A 19,385-nucleotide genomic window follows, 5' to 3' on the forward strand; every position below is an offset into this window, starting at 1 on the left:
CTACTATAAATTTTTTGTAAACCTTGTGTCTGCTAGCAAGCACTAGCATACAAAAAAATGAATGAACACAGTAGCAAATATTAAGGATAGGAATAATGTAGTTTTAAGGTGTAGGAATTCTATAATTTCCACACTTTTGTTTTAAATTTTATATAATGTTGTAATTTAGATAATTCAAAAAAGTACACTTATTTTTTATTTTTATTTTAAAAATATTTGTGTATATATATATATATATATATATATATATATTTGTTTTAGTTAGTTGTTGGCGCATCGGCTTCTGTGGCCATAATGCACTTCCCAAGGTTTTTGCAGTATTCTAATCCAAGCCCGAGGCGAGATTCGAACCCGCGACCTTTGGGTTGCCAGGCGGGCACTTTACCCACCCGGCCAGCCCAGTCAGCTGTATATTTTATGACTCCCCTGTGATTTTTGCCTTTTTTTTTTCAAGACAAATGCCTAGCTAGCTTCAATGATAACATTCTTGTCAAAATGATTAGTTGTAAGCATTCTGAAATATGTATTCATGCTGAAGTATAACTAGAATATTTAAAATTATAGTTTGCAGTAATTTAAGTAATTAATTGCAATGTAAAAGTTTCTCTTGGCTTCTCAACCTTTCACAGTACTATAGGTTTTAATTCCTTTTCATGTTTGGGGGAAAAAAAAACATAATGTAACACTAAAAATATTACAAATCTGTATTAACTGATTAACGTTACATCATAATCTTTTTTTATTATTTTAGATAAATGCTAATTGTTGCTCTTGTTCTACAAAACTGTAATGAGAGAATTCATGGGATATCTGGTTCTTGGTCAACACAATGCTGTCTTGCAGGCGAACCCACAGCTTGAGTTCGCCTGCAAGATACGACGGTGCCTCCGTAGCCAGGTGGGAAGGAGCAGCAGTGCGTAGCACATGCTTCTTGATTAAACTGGGGTTCGAGCCCGTCACCACCAAATACGGAGGATGCGGAAAGGTCTGGGAATGACCACCGCATGACCCGGAGCAATATGGCCTTAGTTGCTAATGCTCCTTAAAAAACCAAACAAACAGCAAGATACGAATACGTTCGATATGAATTACTGTCTACGTAAATGTATTGCTGCATTTATGTAGATGGTAATTCGATGTTAGTATAGATAAACATTGTGAATTAACCAACTTTCAAAGGGATGAAAGTGGGTGCCCGACACATGGGTCATGGAGGTGGTACAGAAATTGCACTATACCCATTCAACAACATCAAGAGTGTATCGGGAATGCACAATTTCCAGAATAACATCTCATCATGGACAGCGCTATGGGTGGAGAAAGGTGGTGGATGAACATGGCCGTCAACATCTCTTGCATTGTTTCAGCAAACTGGAGAGCAATGGTGGCACAAATCACTGCCTGACTTCAATGAGGGATGTGTCAGAAACATCTCCGCCAAGACCATCAGGCGATCATTAGCCACAATAGGTTATGGGAGCCACCAACCCACCAGAGTCCCATTGCTAACACCACAACACAGGACTGTATGGCTCAACTGGGCAAAAGAACATCGGCACTGGACCTTGTATGATTGGAGATGGGTCTCTTTAGCATTAGCATTAGCATTAGTAGAGGCATTTGATGCAAGAAAGCAAGCTTATGCAGCATCAGCCAAAAAAAAAAAAAAAAAAAGTAACATAAATAAATAAAAATAACCACTTCCACTTCACCCCTCTGTTCGTTCGAAATACCTGTCCAGCTGAGCCTTAAACTTATTTAGGCTATCAACTTCCACGACAAGGGATGGAAGTCTGTTCCACCCACCAACCACCCGCTGGCTAAAGGCAAATTTCCGCACATCTATCCTACATCTGTCTTTCCTCAATTTGAATTTATGCCCTCTCAGGTGATTTTTCTGAGCTAGAGGAAGAATCCCATCAGCATTGAGCATGCTCAAACCATTCAAGGCTTTGTACACCTCTATCAGATCACCCCGCTGGTGCCTAGTTTCCAGACACTGTAATTTGCAAAACTTAAGCCTTTCTTCGTAAGAGAACCCCTTTGTCCCATTCACCAATCTAGTTGCCCTTCTCTGTACTCGTTCCAGCAGCTCTACATCCTTCCTGAAATGAGGCCTCCAGGCCTGTATACAGTACTCTAGGTGTGGCCTGACCATTGCCTTATACAAGGGAATAATCACCTCCTTATCCCTGCTAGAAAAATTCCTATATATCATTGACAATACACCATGAGCTACTCTTGCAGCTCGTCTGCACTGCTCAGAGAACTTCATATCTGCCTGCACCACCACCCCCAGGTCCCTTTCATTCTCTACCACTGTCAGTGTAGTACCACAGAGTTGATACGTTGCTCTGGGGTTGCTGTTTCCCATATGTAGTACTTTACATTTGTCAATGTTAAACTTCATTTGCCACCTCGAAGCCCATCTGCTCAACCTTTCCAAATCCTGTTGCAGCAGCATAGTGTCAGTAGTGTCCTTGACAACCCTGCCAACCTTCGTATCGTCTGCAAACTTGGACATTAAGCCTGATATACCATCATCAATATCATTTATAAATACAGAAAACAATAAAGGCCCCAATACTGAACCCTGAGGGACTCCACTAATAACATTAGTCCACGATGAGCAGTGTCCATTGATTACCACTCTCTGTCTTCTCCCCCTCAACCACCCCTTTATCCATAGCAGCAACTTGCCTCCAATGCCACACTGCTCCAATTTGTGCAGCAGTCTTCCATGTGCAACAGTATCAAAAGCCTTTCTAAGATCCAAGTATATAATATCAAAGTTATTCCCTGCATCCAGTTCTTTTGTGACTGCATCATAGTATCCAATCAAGTTGGTCAGGCAAGACTTCCCCTTAACAAAACCATGCTGTGTCCTAGCTATAACTGAAGTCTTGTCTAGATGATCCTGCAGTGCTTCTTTCACCAGTGCCTCCATTAATTTTCCGGGAACAGAAGTTAAACTCACAGGTCTATAATTACTTGTGTCAGCCTTTGATCCCCCTTTGTGAATTGGGGTCACATTTGCACATCTCCAGTCAATGGGTACCTCCCCTGAGTCCAAGGAAGCTCTCATAATTATGGCTAAGGGTTTGCTTACCTCCTTTGCTGCCTCCTTTAATATAACTGGATAGATCCCATCCACCCCAGGTGCCTTTCTTGTGTTTATCTTCAACAATTTCTCCTCCACTTTGCTCTCAGTTATTACAAGATTCTCTAGCTTACTGCTAGAGTTGAATACACCTCTGGCATTCCCCTCGCTGAATAACTCCTCATGTGTGAATGTCGATGCAAAATATTCATTTAGTTTGTTAGCTACCCGAGCAGGGTCATCAACAGTTGACCCATCGATCTCAAGTGGACCAATCTGATTCATCCCCTTCCTTCTAGAGTTTACATAAGTAAAGAACTCTTTGCTGTTTTTCTTCGCATCCCTTGCCAAGGATCTCTCGTAATCTGCCTTCGCCTGCCTAACCTCCTTTGTAACTTGGTTACAGATCAACTTGTATCTATCATAGGCGTCCGTGTCACGTGTTAATTTGTATGTATCCCATGCATTTTTCTTCTCTGCCATATGCCTCATTAGTTCATCTGACAACCATTTAGGCCTAAACCTTGAACAGTATTTCTTAGTTGGTATGTAAAGCCTAGTAGCTTCCACGATAAGTTCTTTGAATGCTTCCCATTTTGAATTTGCTGTTGGCAATATCATCAGTTGATCCCACTGTATAGAATTTAAATACTGTCTCAGTCCATTGTAGTCGCCTTTACGAAAGCAATACCCCTTCCCTTTACCCCTAATGGTAGTTGCCTCTTTGAGTAACTCCCACTTCAGCACACTGTGATCACTGCCACCAAGTGGTTCATTTATCTGCAGATTCTTAATGCATGAAGAATCACTACTGATAATCAAATCAAGAGTATTACTCCCTCTAGTTGCCTCCCGAACATGCTGATGTAGAAAACAATCATCCAATAAATCCACAAAAGCCTTGCTACTGTGTGAGTGACCAGCCCCCAAATTCCAGTCAATATCTGGGAAATTAAAATCCCCCATTATAAGACTCTCTGATTTACTGGCCCACTCTATTTCTCCGAACAGTTTCTTATTATACTCATCAGAGTCATTAGGCCTATAGCACACTCCTACTCTCAATTTTGATCTCCCAATGCTTATGTCACACCAAACTGACTCGACACTGCACTGTCCAGCGATGTCGACTGGCTTCACTTCCTTGGATTTTATGTGTTTTTTAACTAATAGCATAACCCCTCCTCCCTTCCTATCCTGTCTATCCTTTCTGTAGACATTGTACTCCCCAAATTCCAGTTCTGCATTTCTTATATCTGTGTGACACCACGTCTCTGAAATCCCCACAATATCTGCCTTTGATGTTTTGAGCAATACCTCAAATTCATCAAATTTATTTACTAAACTCCTAGCATTGGTGTACACACAAGTATACATGCACCTGTTCTTTTTCTTAGCTACCCTAACACAACCCATGTGTTTACTTGTACCCCAATGATTCCCAGCAGTCTCTGAAATATCCTGCATCTTATTTTCCAGGCTGCAGCTCATTCCAATAGAAGCAGTGCAAGAATCACTTTCACCTCTGCCAGTGGCTACTGTTAATCTATTAGTCCTTGTATCCCCCCAATCTAGCAGTTTTCCGACCCACCTAACATTGCCTCGATAGCATCAGCAAACATTCTTGCACCCTTTCTATTTAAGTGTATCCCATCCCTGTAGAAGCAGTCTCTCCTGTTAACAAGTACAGACCAGGCTGAAAAAAATTCTACCCCTTGAGCCCTGCACAATCTTTCCAGGGCCGAATTGATTGACAGGGCTCTCATCATATACTCCCTCCTATCGTGTCTGGGCAGAATTGCAGACACTTTCAATTTCAACCCTAATTCACGGCTTTTTTTCATCAGTGACCTGTACTTGTCAAGTAATTCCGCCGGTCTCCTACTCTTAATGTCATTAGTGCCAACGTGTACAACTATATCTTGGTCCAATGAGTCCCATTTCCAATCATACAATGTGTGCACAAAGCTATGCACCTGTCATGTCAACAAGGAACTGTTCAGTCAGGTGGATGGTTAGTAATGGTCTGGGGCATGTTCAACTGGCACACGTTGGGACCTCTGGTACATCTAGACGCATCTCTGAATCCAGGTCGTGTGTCCATCCTTGCAGACCATCTGCATCCCTTCATGGGCATTGTGCACCCACAGGGAAATACTCTTCCAGCAGGACAATGCTTCTCCCCACAGAGCCATGGTAACTAGAAAATGGTTCGAAGAGCATTCCGCAGATTTTACCATCATGGAATAGCCTCCCTATTCACCGGACATGAACCCTGTGGAGCATCTTTGGGATGCTGTGGAAAGTTCTGTTCAAGTTTTGGATCCTCCAGCCAGGAATGTGACAGAATTATGGACAGTGATGCAGCAAGCATGGATGGAAATACCTGTGGAAAGCTTTTTGTGAACTAGTGGACTCAGTGCCTCACCATGTGACTGCCCTTATATCAGGGTTATCCCAAAAGTAATGCACACTATGCATGTGCTCCTCACTGCTGCACCTATGTGAGTGGCATTTATCAGGATAATATTTTTGAAGTTTAACTTCAAATTAGTGTGCTTGAAACAGAGTTCTTGCACTGAATGTTTTTGAAGAGACTTTTAAAAATGAATGGTGATAATGCTTCAGGTAAGATTACAGTTTCGGATTAAAGCTCTTTTACCAAAATTAAAACTTTGTGGATGAACACAGACACAAATTTATGAACTGTTGTGGGGAGCATTTAGTTAGTCAACAGTTAGACTGCAATATAATTTCACATTGGTCTTAAAGGTTTTGTCCAGGTGAGACCAGTATTGAAGACAAGCAATCCTCAGGTAGACCAAGACTATTAATAAAGTACGCATCAGTAGCCATTATTAACACCATTTTGGCGGAAGACAGATGTATGACATGTGAAGAAACAGCCAACAAATCCGGAATACTGAAATAATCTGTTCACTGAATTTTAACTGAGGTGTTACAAAAATGAAAGGTTGATGGATCCCACACTTGCTGTCATATGAACAAGCAAATTGGAAAGAAATTGGAATGCAGTTACTCACACATTATCGACAAGAAGGTGAAGAGTTTTAAAACACACTGTTGTCATTGATTAGATACGCAACTTTGAACCTGAAATGAAGTCACAATCAGCTCAATGGGAGCATCAATCTTTGTCACACCCTTCCGAATGCTGCTGACAACAATCAGAAGTGAAACAAGTGGTCATCATGTTCTACATGATGACCACTTGAATGGGTTGATGCACTTGCTTTCTTGCATCAAATGCCACTGATACTACTACTACTACTACAATTATGAGGGCATCACTGCTGATCATATGGCATGGAAGATCAGTAACTTGTGACTACTATGCAACATTTATTTGTCAGAAGCTACTCCTGAAATTTGTCAGAAGCAGCCATAGATGTTAGAAGCTGACAATGTAAGGTTCTTTTCATCAATTACAAATAGGAAGCACTAGCTCCTGCTTATAGTCCTAATATGAGTCCTTGTAATTATGAGCTATTCCACAAGCTCAAGGAACTGTTGCATGAGCAAAAATATCTGTCTTCAGAACAGAAATCTTTGTCCATGCATCAGACAGCTTAACTTCAGCAAATGGCATTCAAAACTTACCTAAATGTTGGAAAGCAGTCATAAAGCGTGAAGGGGAATTATCTTATAAAATAAATTCATTTTAAATTAATCACCTGTGTATTACTTTTAAAATAACCATTGTATAAATATGTATAACATCAAATAATGCTACAGCCATTTCTTTACCTGTATACTTTTACGTGAAGGATAGGAAAAGTTGACATTATGAAAATCAATACTGGCTTTAAATTTGCTTAAGCAAGTTCCCTCTTCTGAATAGGAATCAATAGCTGGTTTCTAGAAGAAAAGAAAGCAAAAATTTAATAAGAACACATAATCAATTGCAATTACACATGTATTAAAACATCAGCATTAGCATTAGTAGAGGTATATGATGCAAAAAAGCAAAATTATTCTTTGCATCCAGTTCCTTTGTGACTACATCATAGTATCCAATCAAATTGGTCAGACAAAACTTCCCATTAAAAAACCCATGCTGTGTCCGAGCTATAACTGAAGTCTTGTCTAGATGATCCTGCAATGCTTCTTTAAGCAGTGCTTCAATTAATTTCCCTGGAATAGAAGTTAAACTAACAGGACTGTAATTACCTTGCCTCCCTTTGATCCTCCTTTGTGGATTGGGGTCACATTTGCACATTTCCAGTCCATGGGTACCTCCCCTGAGTCCAAGGAAGCTCTCATAATTATGGCTAAGGGTTTGTCTTACTTCCTTTACTGCCTTCTTTAATATAACTGGATAGATCCCATCCACCCCAGGTGCCTTTCTTATGTTTATCTTCAACAATTTCTCCTCCACTTTACTCTCAGTTATTACAAGATTATCTAGCTTACTGCCAGAGGTGTTTAATACACCTCTGGCATTCCCCTCCCTGAATAACTCTCAGTTATTCAGGGAGGAATAACATGTGTGAATTTAGATGCAAAGTATTCATTTAGTTTGTTAGCAGGATCATCAACAGTTGAACCATCAATATCAATTGGACCAATCTGATTCATTCCATTTCTTCTAGAGTTTACATAAATAAAGAACTCTTTGCTGTTTTTCTTAGCATCCTTTATTATTATTATTATTATTAGCTATATGTTGCAAGGAAGCCTGAGGCTTATGCTGCACCAGCCAAAAAATAAATAAATTTCCAAGTTCTGCCAAAGATTTCTTGCAAGTTGCCTTTGCCTGACTAACCTCCATTGTGACTTGGTTACAGACCAGCGTATATCTAACCAGGGCTTCTGTGTCACCTGTTAATTTATATGTATCCCATGCAATTTTTCTTCTCTGCCACATGTCTAATCAGTTCATCTGGCATCCATTTGGGCCTAAATCTTGAACAATATTTTTATGGTATGAAAAACCTAGTAGCTTCTTAGATTATTTCTTTGAATGCTTCCCATTTTGAATTTGCTGTTTTCATCAGCAAATTCAAACTCAGTTTCATCTAAAACTGAGCAAAAGTGAAAAACAGACAACTTGTTGCAAGAAGCTTACGGTGATGATTCCTTATTGCATTCCTATGTTTTTCAAGATGGATAGGGGAGTGTTGAAGATGATTCTAGGTTCAAATGCCCTTTTTATATGTTTGAATGAAAACATTGACAGGATCTAGGAATTTTTGTAACACGATTACCATAGGATTCTTCAAATAGGCCTTGGAAGTTGGGAAAATAATGATTCATAATAACTGCAATAAATACACCAACCCATATATGCAAGACAAAGATTTAATAAAATAAAATTAAATTATACAGAGGATAAGATTTTATATTTAATATAAAAATAGAATACACTGATAAAACTATGAAGTTAAATGTGATAAAAATAACAAATAGATAAAATTAAAAATAGGAATATTGCAGAGTTAAAAGTGAAAACATTTTCTCTAGGCAATGCAATTATTGTTGATCATTTGCATAGGTATATTCACTGGAAATGGCTTGAGAGCTTATGAATTTGTTCTTTGGAACATAATAGCACTATTAGAGACAGAGTAGATCGTATTCATCCCCTCTTTGAGACTATGATCCTTGGACAGGATGAACAGTTCCATCTGGCATGCTCCTAGACCATTTCCTGTCTCCTCCATACACTAACTTTTTACACTCAATCAATTTATACACAAAGATTTAAGTTTATATTTTTTATTTACTTTTATACCGTAGATATCATGTTTACCTTCTTGACGTGGTAGCCAGTTTACAGGCTATCAAATATTTTTGTATCAGCTTTAATTTTGACTTGCTGCATTATGGCCTGAGTTGCCAATGCACCATTAAACACCAAACCAACCAACTAACCAAGTCTCCATAAACACGTGGAGAATAATTCCCATGCTCCACCAGTAACACATACCAAGAGCCGTGATTCTGCTGATATTATTTAATGATATTCTGTAGCTGTAAAGTTCCACTGATGACAAAGGAGGCAGTCACTTTTGAAAGTTTTTTGGTGTTTTTATTGCCTTTAACTCCACAGTTTTATCAGTGTATCCTATTTTTATATATTTATATTAAATATACAATCTTATTTATCCCTTATCTAATTAAATTTTATTTTATTAGTCTTTGTCACATATATGGGTCAGTGTTATTGCAGTTATTATGACTGAGCAACAGTTTGGATGCCAACAGATGAGTTTAACATAAGCAAAAACTGTCAAATGTTTATTGAGAATTTGAGAAATTGTTTATGAAGTCAGTTGCACACAGCCTGGCACCAGAACAAAAAGAAACTCTGTCTGTGATTTACACAGATTTTCTGCAAACTTCATTTAATGACAATCCCTTTAATACTTCCATTATAATTGGAGATAAAAGTTGATACTTCCAATATAACCCTTCAATGAAATACTAAAGTCAAAAGTGGAGGAAACTCTACATCTCCCTCAAAACAGTTTGTGCTCAGAAGATGAAAATGAAATCCCCACTGATGGTTTTTTCCCAACAGAAAAGGGATTTTGAATAAGAAGTTTGTCCCTGCAGGTGTAACTATTAATGGACGATTTTACAAGTGTTGTGCTAACTGATGAATATTCATCACTGCTGCTTTGAGATAAGAGATACTAGGATTGGTTCCTCTTTTTTGATAGCATGCACTTACACACTTGAAGTTTGGTAACTTGAAAATACACATTGCGGAGTTATTTTTTCTTAAAGAAATTAAAGATCAATAATTGGTAGCTATGAAAGTGCACATTAATACTTTGAAATAATTTTGGAATTGTACAATTTTTTTGTAATTAAAATGATACGTTAATAAAATAAAATAAATACTAAAATACAATAAAATAAAATAACATAAAAATAATAATGGATAAAATTTTTAGCAGCCTGAAGGACAGAAAAGGGGAAAAAATGTAATATTAATAAACAGACAAAAACATAAAAACCAAAAAAATAAAATAAATACAAAAAGAGATAACAAACAGAAGGAGATATAAAGGATATTGCTCACTGTGGAGAATGTTTCCAATACATGATACTAGTGAGAAAATACTAGTGCAAGATGTCAAGCTTGGAGGATATTTATAAAAATATACCAAGGTAGTGCCAGGAGCAATCATATTGCATTGAACAAAAGGACAGCAACCCTCTTCAGCACAGTTACTGTTTTATAATGGACGAAAACGGCCTCCGTAGCCGAGTGGGCAGGAGCGGGAGTGCAGTAGCACATGCTCTTTGAGTAGACCGGGGTTCAAGCCCCTGACTGCTGAATACGGTCGATCTGCCAACCCGCACTGGACCAGCGTGGCAGATTATGGTCCATTTCCCTCAGCATGAATTGTTGAGGAGGCTTCCATCCTGCAGTAGGTTGATAATGGCTGCACTTTACTTTACTTTACTTTAATGGACAAATGGTATGGGAAAATATACCTTTTCCATATTTCACATATAAAAGTGTTAAATATTATTTAAAAAATGAAGTTTTTCATTAGTTTAGTTTAGAATACCATAACTAAGTTCTCCAAAGAATATACAGTGGCAGACAAAAAACTGCCTCATCACCTTAAAAAAAAAGTAACATTTCTAGTGAAACGTATAAGATATTGTTTGATTATAGTCATTTTGTTTGTCGAAGCAAAGGTATTGCATCAGATAACGCTTCTATTGCATCAGACAGTAACTGCAAGGTACTGCATCAGCTGTTTCTATGGCATTGGAAGGGTATACATGCTCATTAGTATCCTGTTTTGCAGAGGTGTAGGCATGGCTCCATATGTTCAGTTGATACCAAGAAAAAAAAAGTGTAGCTGTTGCTTTGTCCCAGGAAGGACTTTCTACATGTGCTATCACTGATAAAATAGGCTGCCACCAGTAAATAGTATCCAGGGTGCTGAAATTAAAGCGTGAAACTAATGATGTAAACAGAAGACCTGAATCAGTCTGTAAGAGAGTGACTATGCCTTCCCAAGATCGATATTTGAAATGGCTATGCCTTCGTAATCGCCATGCTAGTGCTCCTGATCTAAAACTGGACTTTCAGATGGCCTCTGGTGTTGAAACAAGTGCACGAACTATCCAAAGACGGCCTTCGGAACGTGGTCTGAATACCTATAAGCCTAAGAAGAAGCCTTTGTTGACCCAACAAATGAGGAAGAAGTGAATTGCTTGGGCTAAAACATGTTTCATGGACAAAAGAGCAATGGGACACCGTCATATTTTCTGACGAATCAAAATTCAACCTGCATGGCTCGGATGTGAAGTGATATGTCAGAAGACAAAAATCGGAGGCATACCATCCTGACTGCCTAACACTTACTGTAAAGTTCCCCGCCAGTCAGATGGTGTGGGGATGCATAACAAGCAAAGGGGTAGGGTGAATTAAGTTTATTAACGGAACAGTGAATGCAGAAACCTACAATGCTATCTTGGAGGAGTGCCTGAAACCCGTTATTAGGGATCACCACACAGATGTCCAAAACTAAATTTTTCAACAGGACTCAGCACCTTGCCACACAGCATAATTGGTAAGTTTTATGCTATTTAGATTTAATAATGAGTTTGTCTTCTTGTCTCACAAGGCTTAAAACATATTTACACCAATTTTTTCCCTTGTTTTTCTCCCTTGAAGTGCAGTCATACCTCAGAAATGCTGGCATTACAGTGTTGGACTGGCCCAGCAACAGTCCACATTTGAACCCTATTGAAAATTGCTGGTACATAATGTCATCTAAAATTGCTCAGAAGAAGCCAACAAGTAAGATTCAGCTGCAGGAGGGCATTGTAAGGGTGTGGCACCATGAAATTGGGGAACTGTATATCCAGAAGTTGATTAATTCTATGCCAGATGGTTGCAAGGCTGTAATTGCAGTTCGAGGAGGAACAACAAAATATTGAGAACTTATTTTGCTGATTTACAGTAAATAATACTATTACGTTAACTTGTCATTTCTGTTTGTACATGTACATGCAATAAAATGTATGTTTGGTTGTCATGATTACCATTTGCATGATTTCTCATATTTCCATTAATTATGCATTTTTCCCTTTGGGAAGATATTTATGGCAATTATATATATATCAGGTGGAATCTTTTTATTGGGTTTCATTCATAGAGATATATATCCCATCTAACAAATGCATTTTGGACATTTCTGCAACCCACAATGCAGTGAAAACACATTATTTGAAAAATTCACAAGTGATGCAGATTTTTGTCCACCTGTAGTTTGAGAAACACTGATCTAAATATTATGTCACTTTATATAGTGTGTGTGTGCGCGTGTGTGTGTGCGTGCGCGCGTGTGCACGTGTGTGTGTGTGCGTGTGTGTGTGCGTGCGTGCGTGTGTGTGTGCATGCGCACACATGCTGTATACAATTAATTACACATCATATTACCATTATTATACAGATTTATATGTTCACAACACATATACACCACACCATTAAAATTTCAACAGCAATATACTATTAATATAAAAAATTGCATTTACCGAATCGATTATATCAAATATCTCGACAGCAGACCCTTTGGCTGTAGCAACAGAACTAAGGTGAGGAATGGCATTGCCCAGAGAAAATGAACCAATCATGACAGCAAAAAATACCTGCAAGGAAAAAAAAAAAAAAAAAAAAAATCAGACATACATATACATACAAATAAACTTCCTGTTTACTTGAAATATATTTACTAACAAAAAAACATTAGTAACGAATGGGCCTGGTGTACTGGGGTCCATGGTTGAAAGAACAAATATAGGCACATATAATTATAACCCAGTTTAATGTAAAATATATACTAACAGGCAGTAGCTTTCGAGACTGACGTGTCTCTTTATCAACTGAAATTCAAATACAACGGATAGTTAGTATACTTTTTACATTAAACTGGGTTATAATTATACGTGTCTATATTTGTTCTTTCAAAAAAACATTACTTAAATTATTTTATGAATGTATTAAAGAAAAATTAGTTTACACAGGTATGACTTTTCAACAAAAAGTTAACTTTATCAGCAGTTTACTGAGATGAGATGTATTTGAAGAGTTTCTGGCCTACTACAGAAAGAATGATGCAACCTGGAAATGAATCAACTTTTACTGAACATAGTCATAGGGTTATGCACTTGATGCAATATTCATGCATCTTTCTAGACCCTCTAACTTCTCACCCCTCAACTACATGGATAACAATTTTTTTCCTAAAATTGCCCTTTCAAATGTTTTTTAAGTGTAAGAAACAAGTTATAATCTGAAGGGGTAAATTATTAATTGTCTCCATGATTACCTGAGCCTTGAGACTGGAAGCATAGTCATGCATGAAGAGGATAACTCTGGAAAGTTCTCCCATGGAGGCTGTGAAATTGCTCATGACATTTCAAGGAAGAATAACATTCACCTGCAATTATTTATCCTTTTGAAGATAATAACAATCATCCATCTTCTACAAAGGTGATGCGATCAACTTGATAGCTCATAGCACCCTTTGAAATTTCTTGTGGGAAGATGTCCTTCATGACGTTGCCCCACAGACTGTTGTTTGGTCTCTGAATCATAATAAGAACTCATTTGAACAGGTCTACAGAACAAGTAGACCTGTTGACTCTGGGTATGAAATTTGCTGTTCTCCCAAGAAACCCACCAATTACTGTATTGCCTTAGGCGTGTTTAACACGTTTCCCTGAAGATGTGGCAAACACAATTCGCCTAAAAACTGCAGCAATTTTACACTATGCTCGTCCAATCTCAGCCACAAACAAATTTCTGCCCTTAAGACACTGAAACGAGACCCATCCATCGTCATTTTACTGGCAGATAAAGGACGTCAAACAGTCATAATGAACCACACAGATTACGAGACAAACACCTTGCTGCTCTTGCAGGACACTTCTGTTTATCAACCCTTAACCGTTCCTCCCATCAAAGCCTTGGAACGATGGGAGTCGAAAGTGAACATCCTCGTCAACAGTTGGCTCAAACAGAAGAAAATAACAGAATCAATGCGTAATCACCTCAGTGCCTCCGGCTGCCAGATTTCACAATCCTACGGACTACCAAAAGTTCACAAAGAAGGCACACTGCTAAGACCCATTGTATCCTGTTGTGGCTCACCGAGTTATGAATTAGCTAAGTTTGTCTCGAGGCTCCTTTCTTCCCTAGTAGGCAAGACCACCAACACCATCTCCGACAGTAGTGAGTTCATAGAAAGGATCCGAACCATATCCATCTCACAAGATCAAGTTATGGCTTCATTTGATGTAGTTTCACTTTTTACCTCCATCCCAGTAGAACTTGCCATCACATGTGCAAAGCAACTCTTAGATAATGATGAAACCCTTGGCAGCAGAACCAAACTAACACCAGACGGTATCCCCACCACCCTCAGACTATGCTTAACAGGCAGTGCAACCATGTTTAACGACTCCATTTACCAACAAGCACACAGCACAGCCATGGGTTCCCTGGTTAGTTCAGTCACAGCAGACATCGCGATGGAGGAATTAGAGGGTCATGCATTTACAAATGTACCAGATCCCATTGCCTTTTGGTGTCGCTATGTGGACGATGTGTTCGTAGTTATCCCCAGAAATTCAGGTGACCAAACCTTAGACCACCTCAATTCTCTGTCACCTTTCATAAAATTCATGATCGAGCTAGAGTCGGATAACACCATACCATACTTAGACACCCTTGTCCGGTGCGAGGGCACATGCTTGAAGACAACTGTCCATCGTAAACCTATGTGTGCTGGCCAATTTACCAACTTCCAGTCAGCACACGTGAGTAGCCATCTTCTTGCCACTGCACGTACCTTGCTAACTCATGCCTGGACACACTCTAGCTCTGTAGATGAGAGGTGCACTGAAATTGCTAAAGTCAAGGCGGATCTTACGAGGTGTGGCTATCCCATCGATACCCTTGACAGGTATGACCTACGGCCACATAGCGACCAACAGAAACATCCAAGGTGATGACTCAGCCACGAGCGCCTTTATCCCATACTACCCAAACCTATCGCAACAGGTTTGTACAATCGTAAAATCACATGGGATAAAATGCGTACAACTCCCAGGCAGAAAATTACGATCCCTCATTTCTAAGGTAAAAACACCTGTCCCCACCCTACTACAAAGCGGATTGGTCAACCGCATCTCTTACTGTGACTGCACTAGCTGCTACATCGGGGAAACTGGGAGACGGCTCAAAAAACGCCTTTCCGAACACAAAAGAGCAATCTGCTTAGCAGATGTGGAGCACTCAGCTATTGCCGAACACGTTTGGGCAACCCACCACGACATTGACCCACACTGCGATGTCGTGATTGTGGATAAGTCCCGCCACTATCGGAGATGCACCTGATTGGAGTCGTTAAACATCAAATGCTCCAATACCTCAGTGAACAGGAACAGTGGATGTCAAGTCCACCCTATTACTGAAACAGCAATCCTGTCCATTGACAAACGCTGGCCACGTCTGCATACATCACAGCCACAGGCTTCAACATCCAACAATCAATCACGCACTTTCACGTACAAGATTGGCAGTACACGCCCTCATGCTCCATTCTTAACTGTCAGTTTAACTGAGGAAGATTGACTAAACAACCAAAAGCTTTTATTTGTATGTATCTAATCTAATATATGTATATTTTCCTATTATTAAACTTGTCACAATCTATTTTTGTATCCGTTTCGCTCTGAGCAACTGTAATTTAATAATAATAATAACTAATTTTATCCAAGATTACAAAACTGGCTAACAAGTTTGTTTCCTGGGCAATTTTAAAAGAATTGTCTTTGCAAAATTAAGCTCTCCCTCTTCTAGCATACATTCAAATCTTTTGGTACCCGTTTTGAAGATTTTTTTTCCCACACTCATTTCTTTGTGAACAATGTGATGAACTCATTTATAGGCATTATAATTTCTTTTTCATTCTGACAGTTTTTCAATCAGATCACATCAATGTTTTTCTATGGCTGACACATTCACAGGTCATTCAGACTGGCTTCAAATTTGATGACTTTACAATCACTTTTGAAGTCAGAAACTCAGTTAAAAAACAAAAGAGTATTCACTGCTACATTTCAGTGGACATGACTTTTTTTAAACTTGAAAAAATATATTTAAGATATTACTTTAAAATCTGATTATAAGCATATAAATGTTTGTAATTTAATATTATCATTAATATAATTTAATATTTATTTTATTTTCAAATAACATATATAGTAAGCCTTTCAAATATTACAGGTGTAAAACTTTTTTTTCAAAAATAGCTAAAAAAAAGAATACTTTGTTGTATTGCATTGTTTTTTTTTATCTCTGCTTTTTGGTGTCAACAATAGGGATAGAACCTGCACTGATACTTGCTTCATTAATAGCCACATGAAATGTTCTTTTATTAAACTATTTTGATATCTGGGTTGAAACAGTACCTGACCCTTTCATTGATTTGTTGCATTGGATCAATACAGTCCTGTAGTAGGGTTATATAATACTGCAACAGTAGTTATGTTTTTAAATGGAATTTTTTATTTCTACACATTTCTTGGCTGCTTGTTTAGATCTGATACATTATTCATTGCTCAGCATAACTGTAACTGGGCCACCTAATATCTGATGAGAGGCCAGTAAGAGGTGAAACCGCTGTAATGATAGTGCCTTGGAGATATTAATCAACAGTGGAATCACCCCACCCCAGGTGAAACTATTAATTAAAAATGATATTAGTAACTTTAGGTTGACTACGTAACATTTCTATGCTGAGCCCAGGCTCTGTTGCTCTCACTAAAGGGAACACAACAGTAAAGACAGAAAAACATAACAGTGAGGTGTTCTTTTACTATTAACTATTTTGATACCTGAATTAAAATAGTACCGCAATCTTTTACTGATTCAGAAAACAGAATATTACTTTATATCCTTTTAGGACCATTTCATTCAACAAAAAATATTGTTTCATAATATATACTAAATTAATTTTTGATTTTAGGAAAGCCTTATTTTCTACTTAAAACACTGTGTATTTCATATACTGTATGAAATATAGAATTCTCGAGCATGTACTGGTACACCTAAGAATTAATGCTTAATTTCAGTTGAAATATGACAGGCAGATGGAATAGAAAGGATGGGAGGGGAAAAAAAAGACTTTGTTTTTAAATTTATGCCACCTTGGGTGTGTCATCTAAGAAAGAGTAAAAATTCCCACAACATTTAATTTACTTAAACTATTTAAAGCTTTATACACTTAAATTAAGTCACTATGCAAATACCTAGTTTCAGGTGTTGCAATTTGCAGAACCCCCACCTGTCTTGATAAGAATATCCTTTTGTGCAACTCACCCAAAAAACTAATCCTATGCAAATACCTAGTTTCAGGTGTTGCAATTTGCAGAACCCCCACCTGTCTCGATAAGAATATCCTTTTGTGCAACTCACCCAAAAAACTAATCCTGTTCTCTTCTTCATACTGTTTCCAACAGATCTATGTCCTTCCTAAAATGAGGTTTCCAAACCTGTGTGCAGTATTCCAGATGTGACCTAATCATTGCTTTTACAATGGGATAATCACCTCTTTGTCACTGCTGGTCAAGTTCTTGTATATCACAGACAAACCGAATGGCTGTTCTAGCAGCCTGTTTGCATTGCTTCGAGAATTTTATACCAGACTGAACAATTATCGCTGGGTCTTTTTCCTTAACAACTACCTAGAGTTTAATGCTACCTAAATGGTACATTATTATAGGTTTACCACTATTCACAAGAACAACCTTGCGATCATCATTGTTAAAACCTAGCTGCGATTTTATATCCCATCGGCCAAGTTTATCTAGATCTTGAAGTATCATTAAATACCCTGCCTACTTTTGCATCATCAGCAAAATTAACATCAAACCTGAAAGCTTGATGCACGCAGTGCAATGTTGAGTCAGTTTGGTGTGACATAAGCACTGGAAGGGCAAAAATGAGAGTAGGAGTATATTATAGGACTAATGATTATGACGAGTACAACAACAAATGTATAGAGAAATAGAGTGGGCCAGTAAATCAGAATGTAGTAGTAGTAGAGGCATGTGATGCAAGAAAGCAAGCTTATATAGCATCAGCCAAAAAAAAAAAAAAAAAAATCATTTCACACATCCATTCCCTCTAAAAGTTTGTCCAGTTCCTCCTTGAATTATTTAAGCTATAAACTCCCACAATGACAGATGGAAGTTTGTTCCAGCGATCAACTACCTATTGGCTAAAGGCAAATTTCGGCATATCTATTCTACAACTGTCTTTCCTCAATTTGAATTTATGCCCTCTCAGGTTATTCTTAGCAAGAGGAATTCCATCAGAATTCAGCTTGCTTAACCCATTCAAGACCGTATACACCTCAATCAGATCACCTCGCAGGTGCCTGGTCTCCAAATGCTAGCTTAAGAGAGGCTTAGGTTCTACAATTTGCAAAACTTAAGCCTGTCTGCACTGCTCAGAATACTTCATATCTGACTGCACAATTACTCCCAGGTCTTTTTCAGTTTCTACCACCCTAAGTGTAGTACTATACAGATAGTATGTTTCTCTGCTGGTACGATTCTATGGGTTATTTCTACCCATATACAGTACTTTGCATTTGTCAATGTTAAACTTCAGTTACCACTTCTCAGCCCATCAAGCCCAACTTTTCTAGATTCTGTTGCAGTAGCATACTGTTCTTACTGTCATTAACAAGCCTACCAACCTTCATATCGTCTGCAAACTTGGACATTAATGCTTCTCTAGTAGACTACTGTTATTTATTCTCAGCAGGCACCACCACCCAGATGAATTCCAGAGCTTGTTGGCTCACTCATCTGCGAGGGGGCAGGTACCCGGATAATACAGACATGCCATCACGGTTGCAAAGTTAATTCCACAATATGCCAAATAGTGAAGATAATGATAATATTTTGAAAACTAAATGCACAAGGCATAATATGAGACAAAATCAAATGATGCCATTACACTATTTATGTAGTTAAATTTATGGGGTAAACATGGTGTATTTACACCAATATTATATAATTAATTTCAACTCATAACATATTATTACTTGTGCATTTAGTTTTCAAAATATTTTCATTATCCATCTTTCATATTGTGGAATTAACTTCATAACTGTGATGGCATGTCTGCATTATTAGGGAATCTGCCCACCCGCTGATGAGTTAGCCCAAAATCTCCGAAACGCATCTGGGTGGTGGTGCCCAGAGAATAAAT

At 38.2% G+C, this 19,385-nt stretch overlaps 1 protein-coding gene across 1 annotated transcript in view; it reads right to left on the reverse strand.

Annotated features, from left to right (window-relative positions):
* Positions 1–19,385, reverse strand: part of LOC150079264 (ATP-dependent translocase ABCB1-like) — a 350,147-nt gene that overhangs the window by 232,962 nt on the left and 97,800 nt on the right. The window contains exons 7-8 of the mRNA XM_090383010.1: positions 12,632–12,745; positions 6,869–6,979 (exon numbers count right to left, since the gene is read on the reverse strand). Coding sequence (XP_090239136.1) covers positions 6,869–6,979; positions 12,632–12,745 — 225 coding nt within the window. The remainder of the gene's footprint in view (positions 1–6,868; positions 6,980–12,631; positions 12,746–19,385) is intronic.

The sequence above is a fragment of the Mastigoproctus giganteus genome, chromosome 10 (assembly GCF_048544385.1).
Source record: "Mastigoproctus giganteus isolate SK-2022 chromosome 10, ASM4854438v1, whole genome shotgun sequence".
Classification (NCBI taxonomy): Eukaryota; Metazoa; Arthropoda; class Arachnida; order Uropygi; family Thelyphonidae; genus Mastigoproctus; species Mastigoproctus giganteus.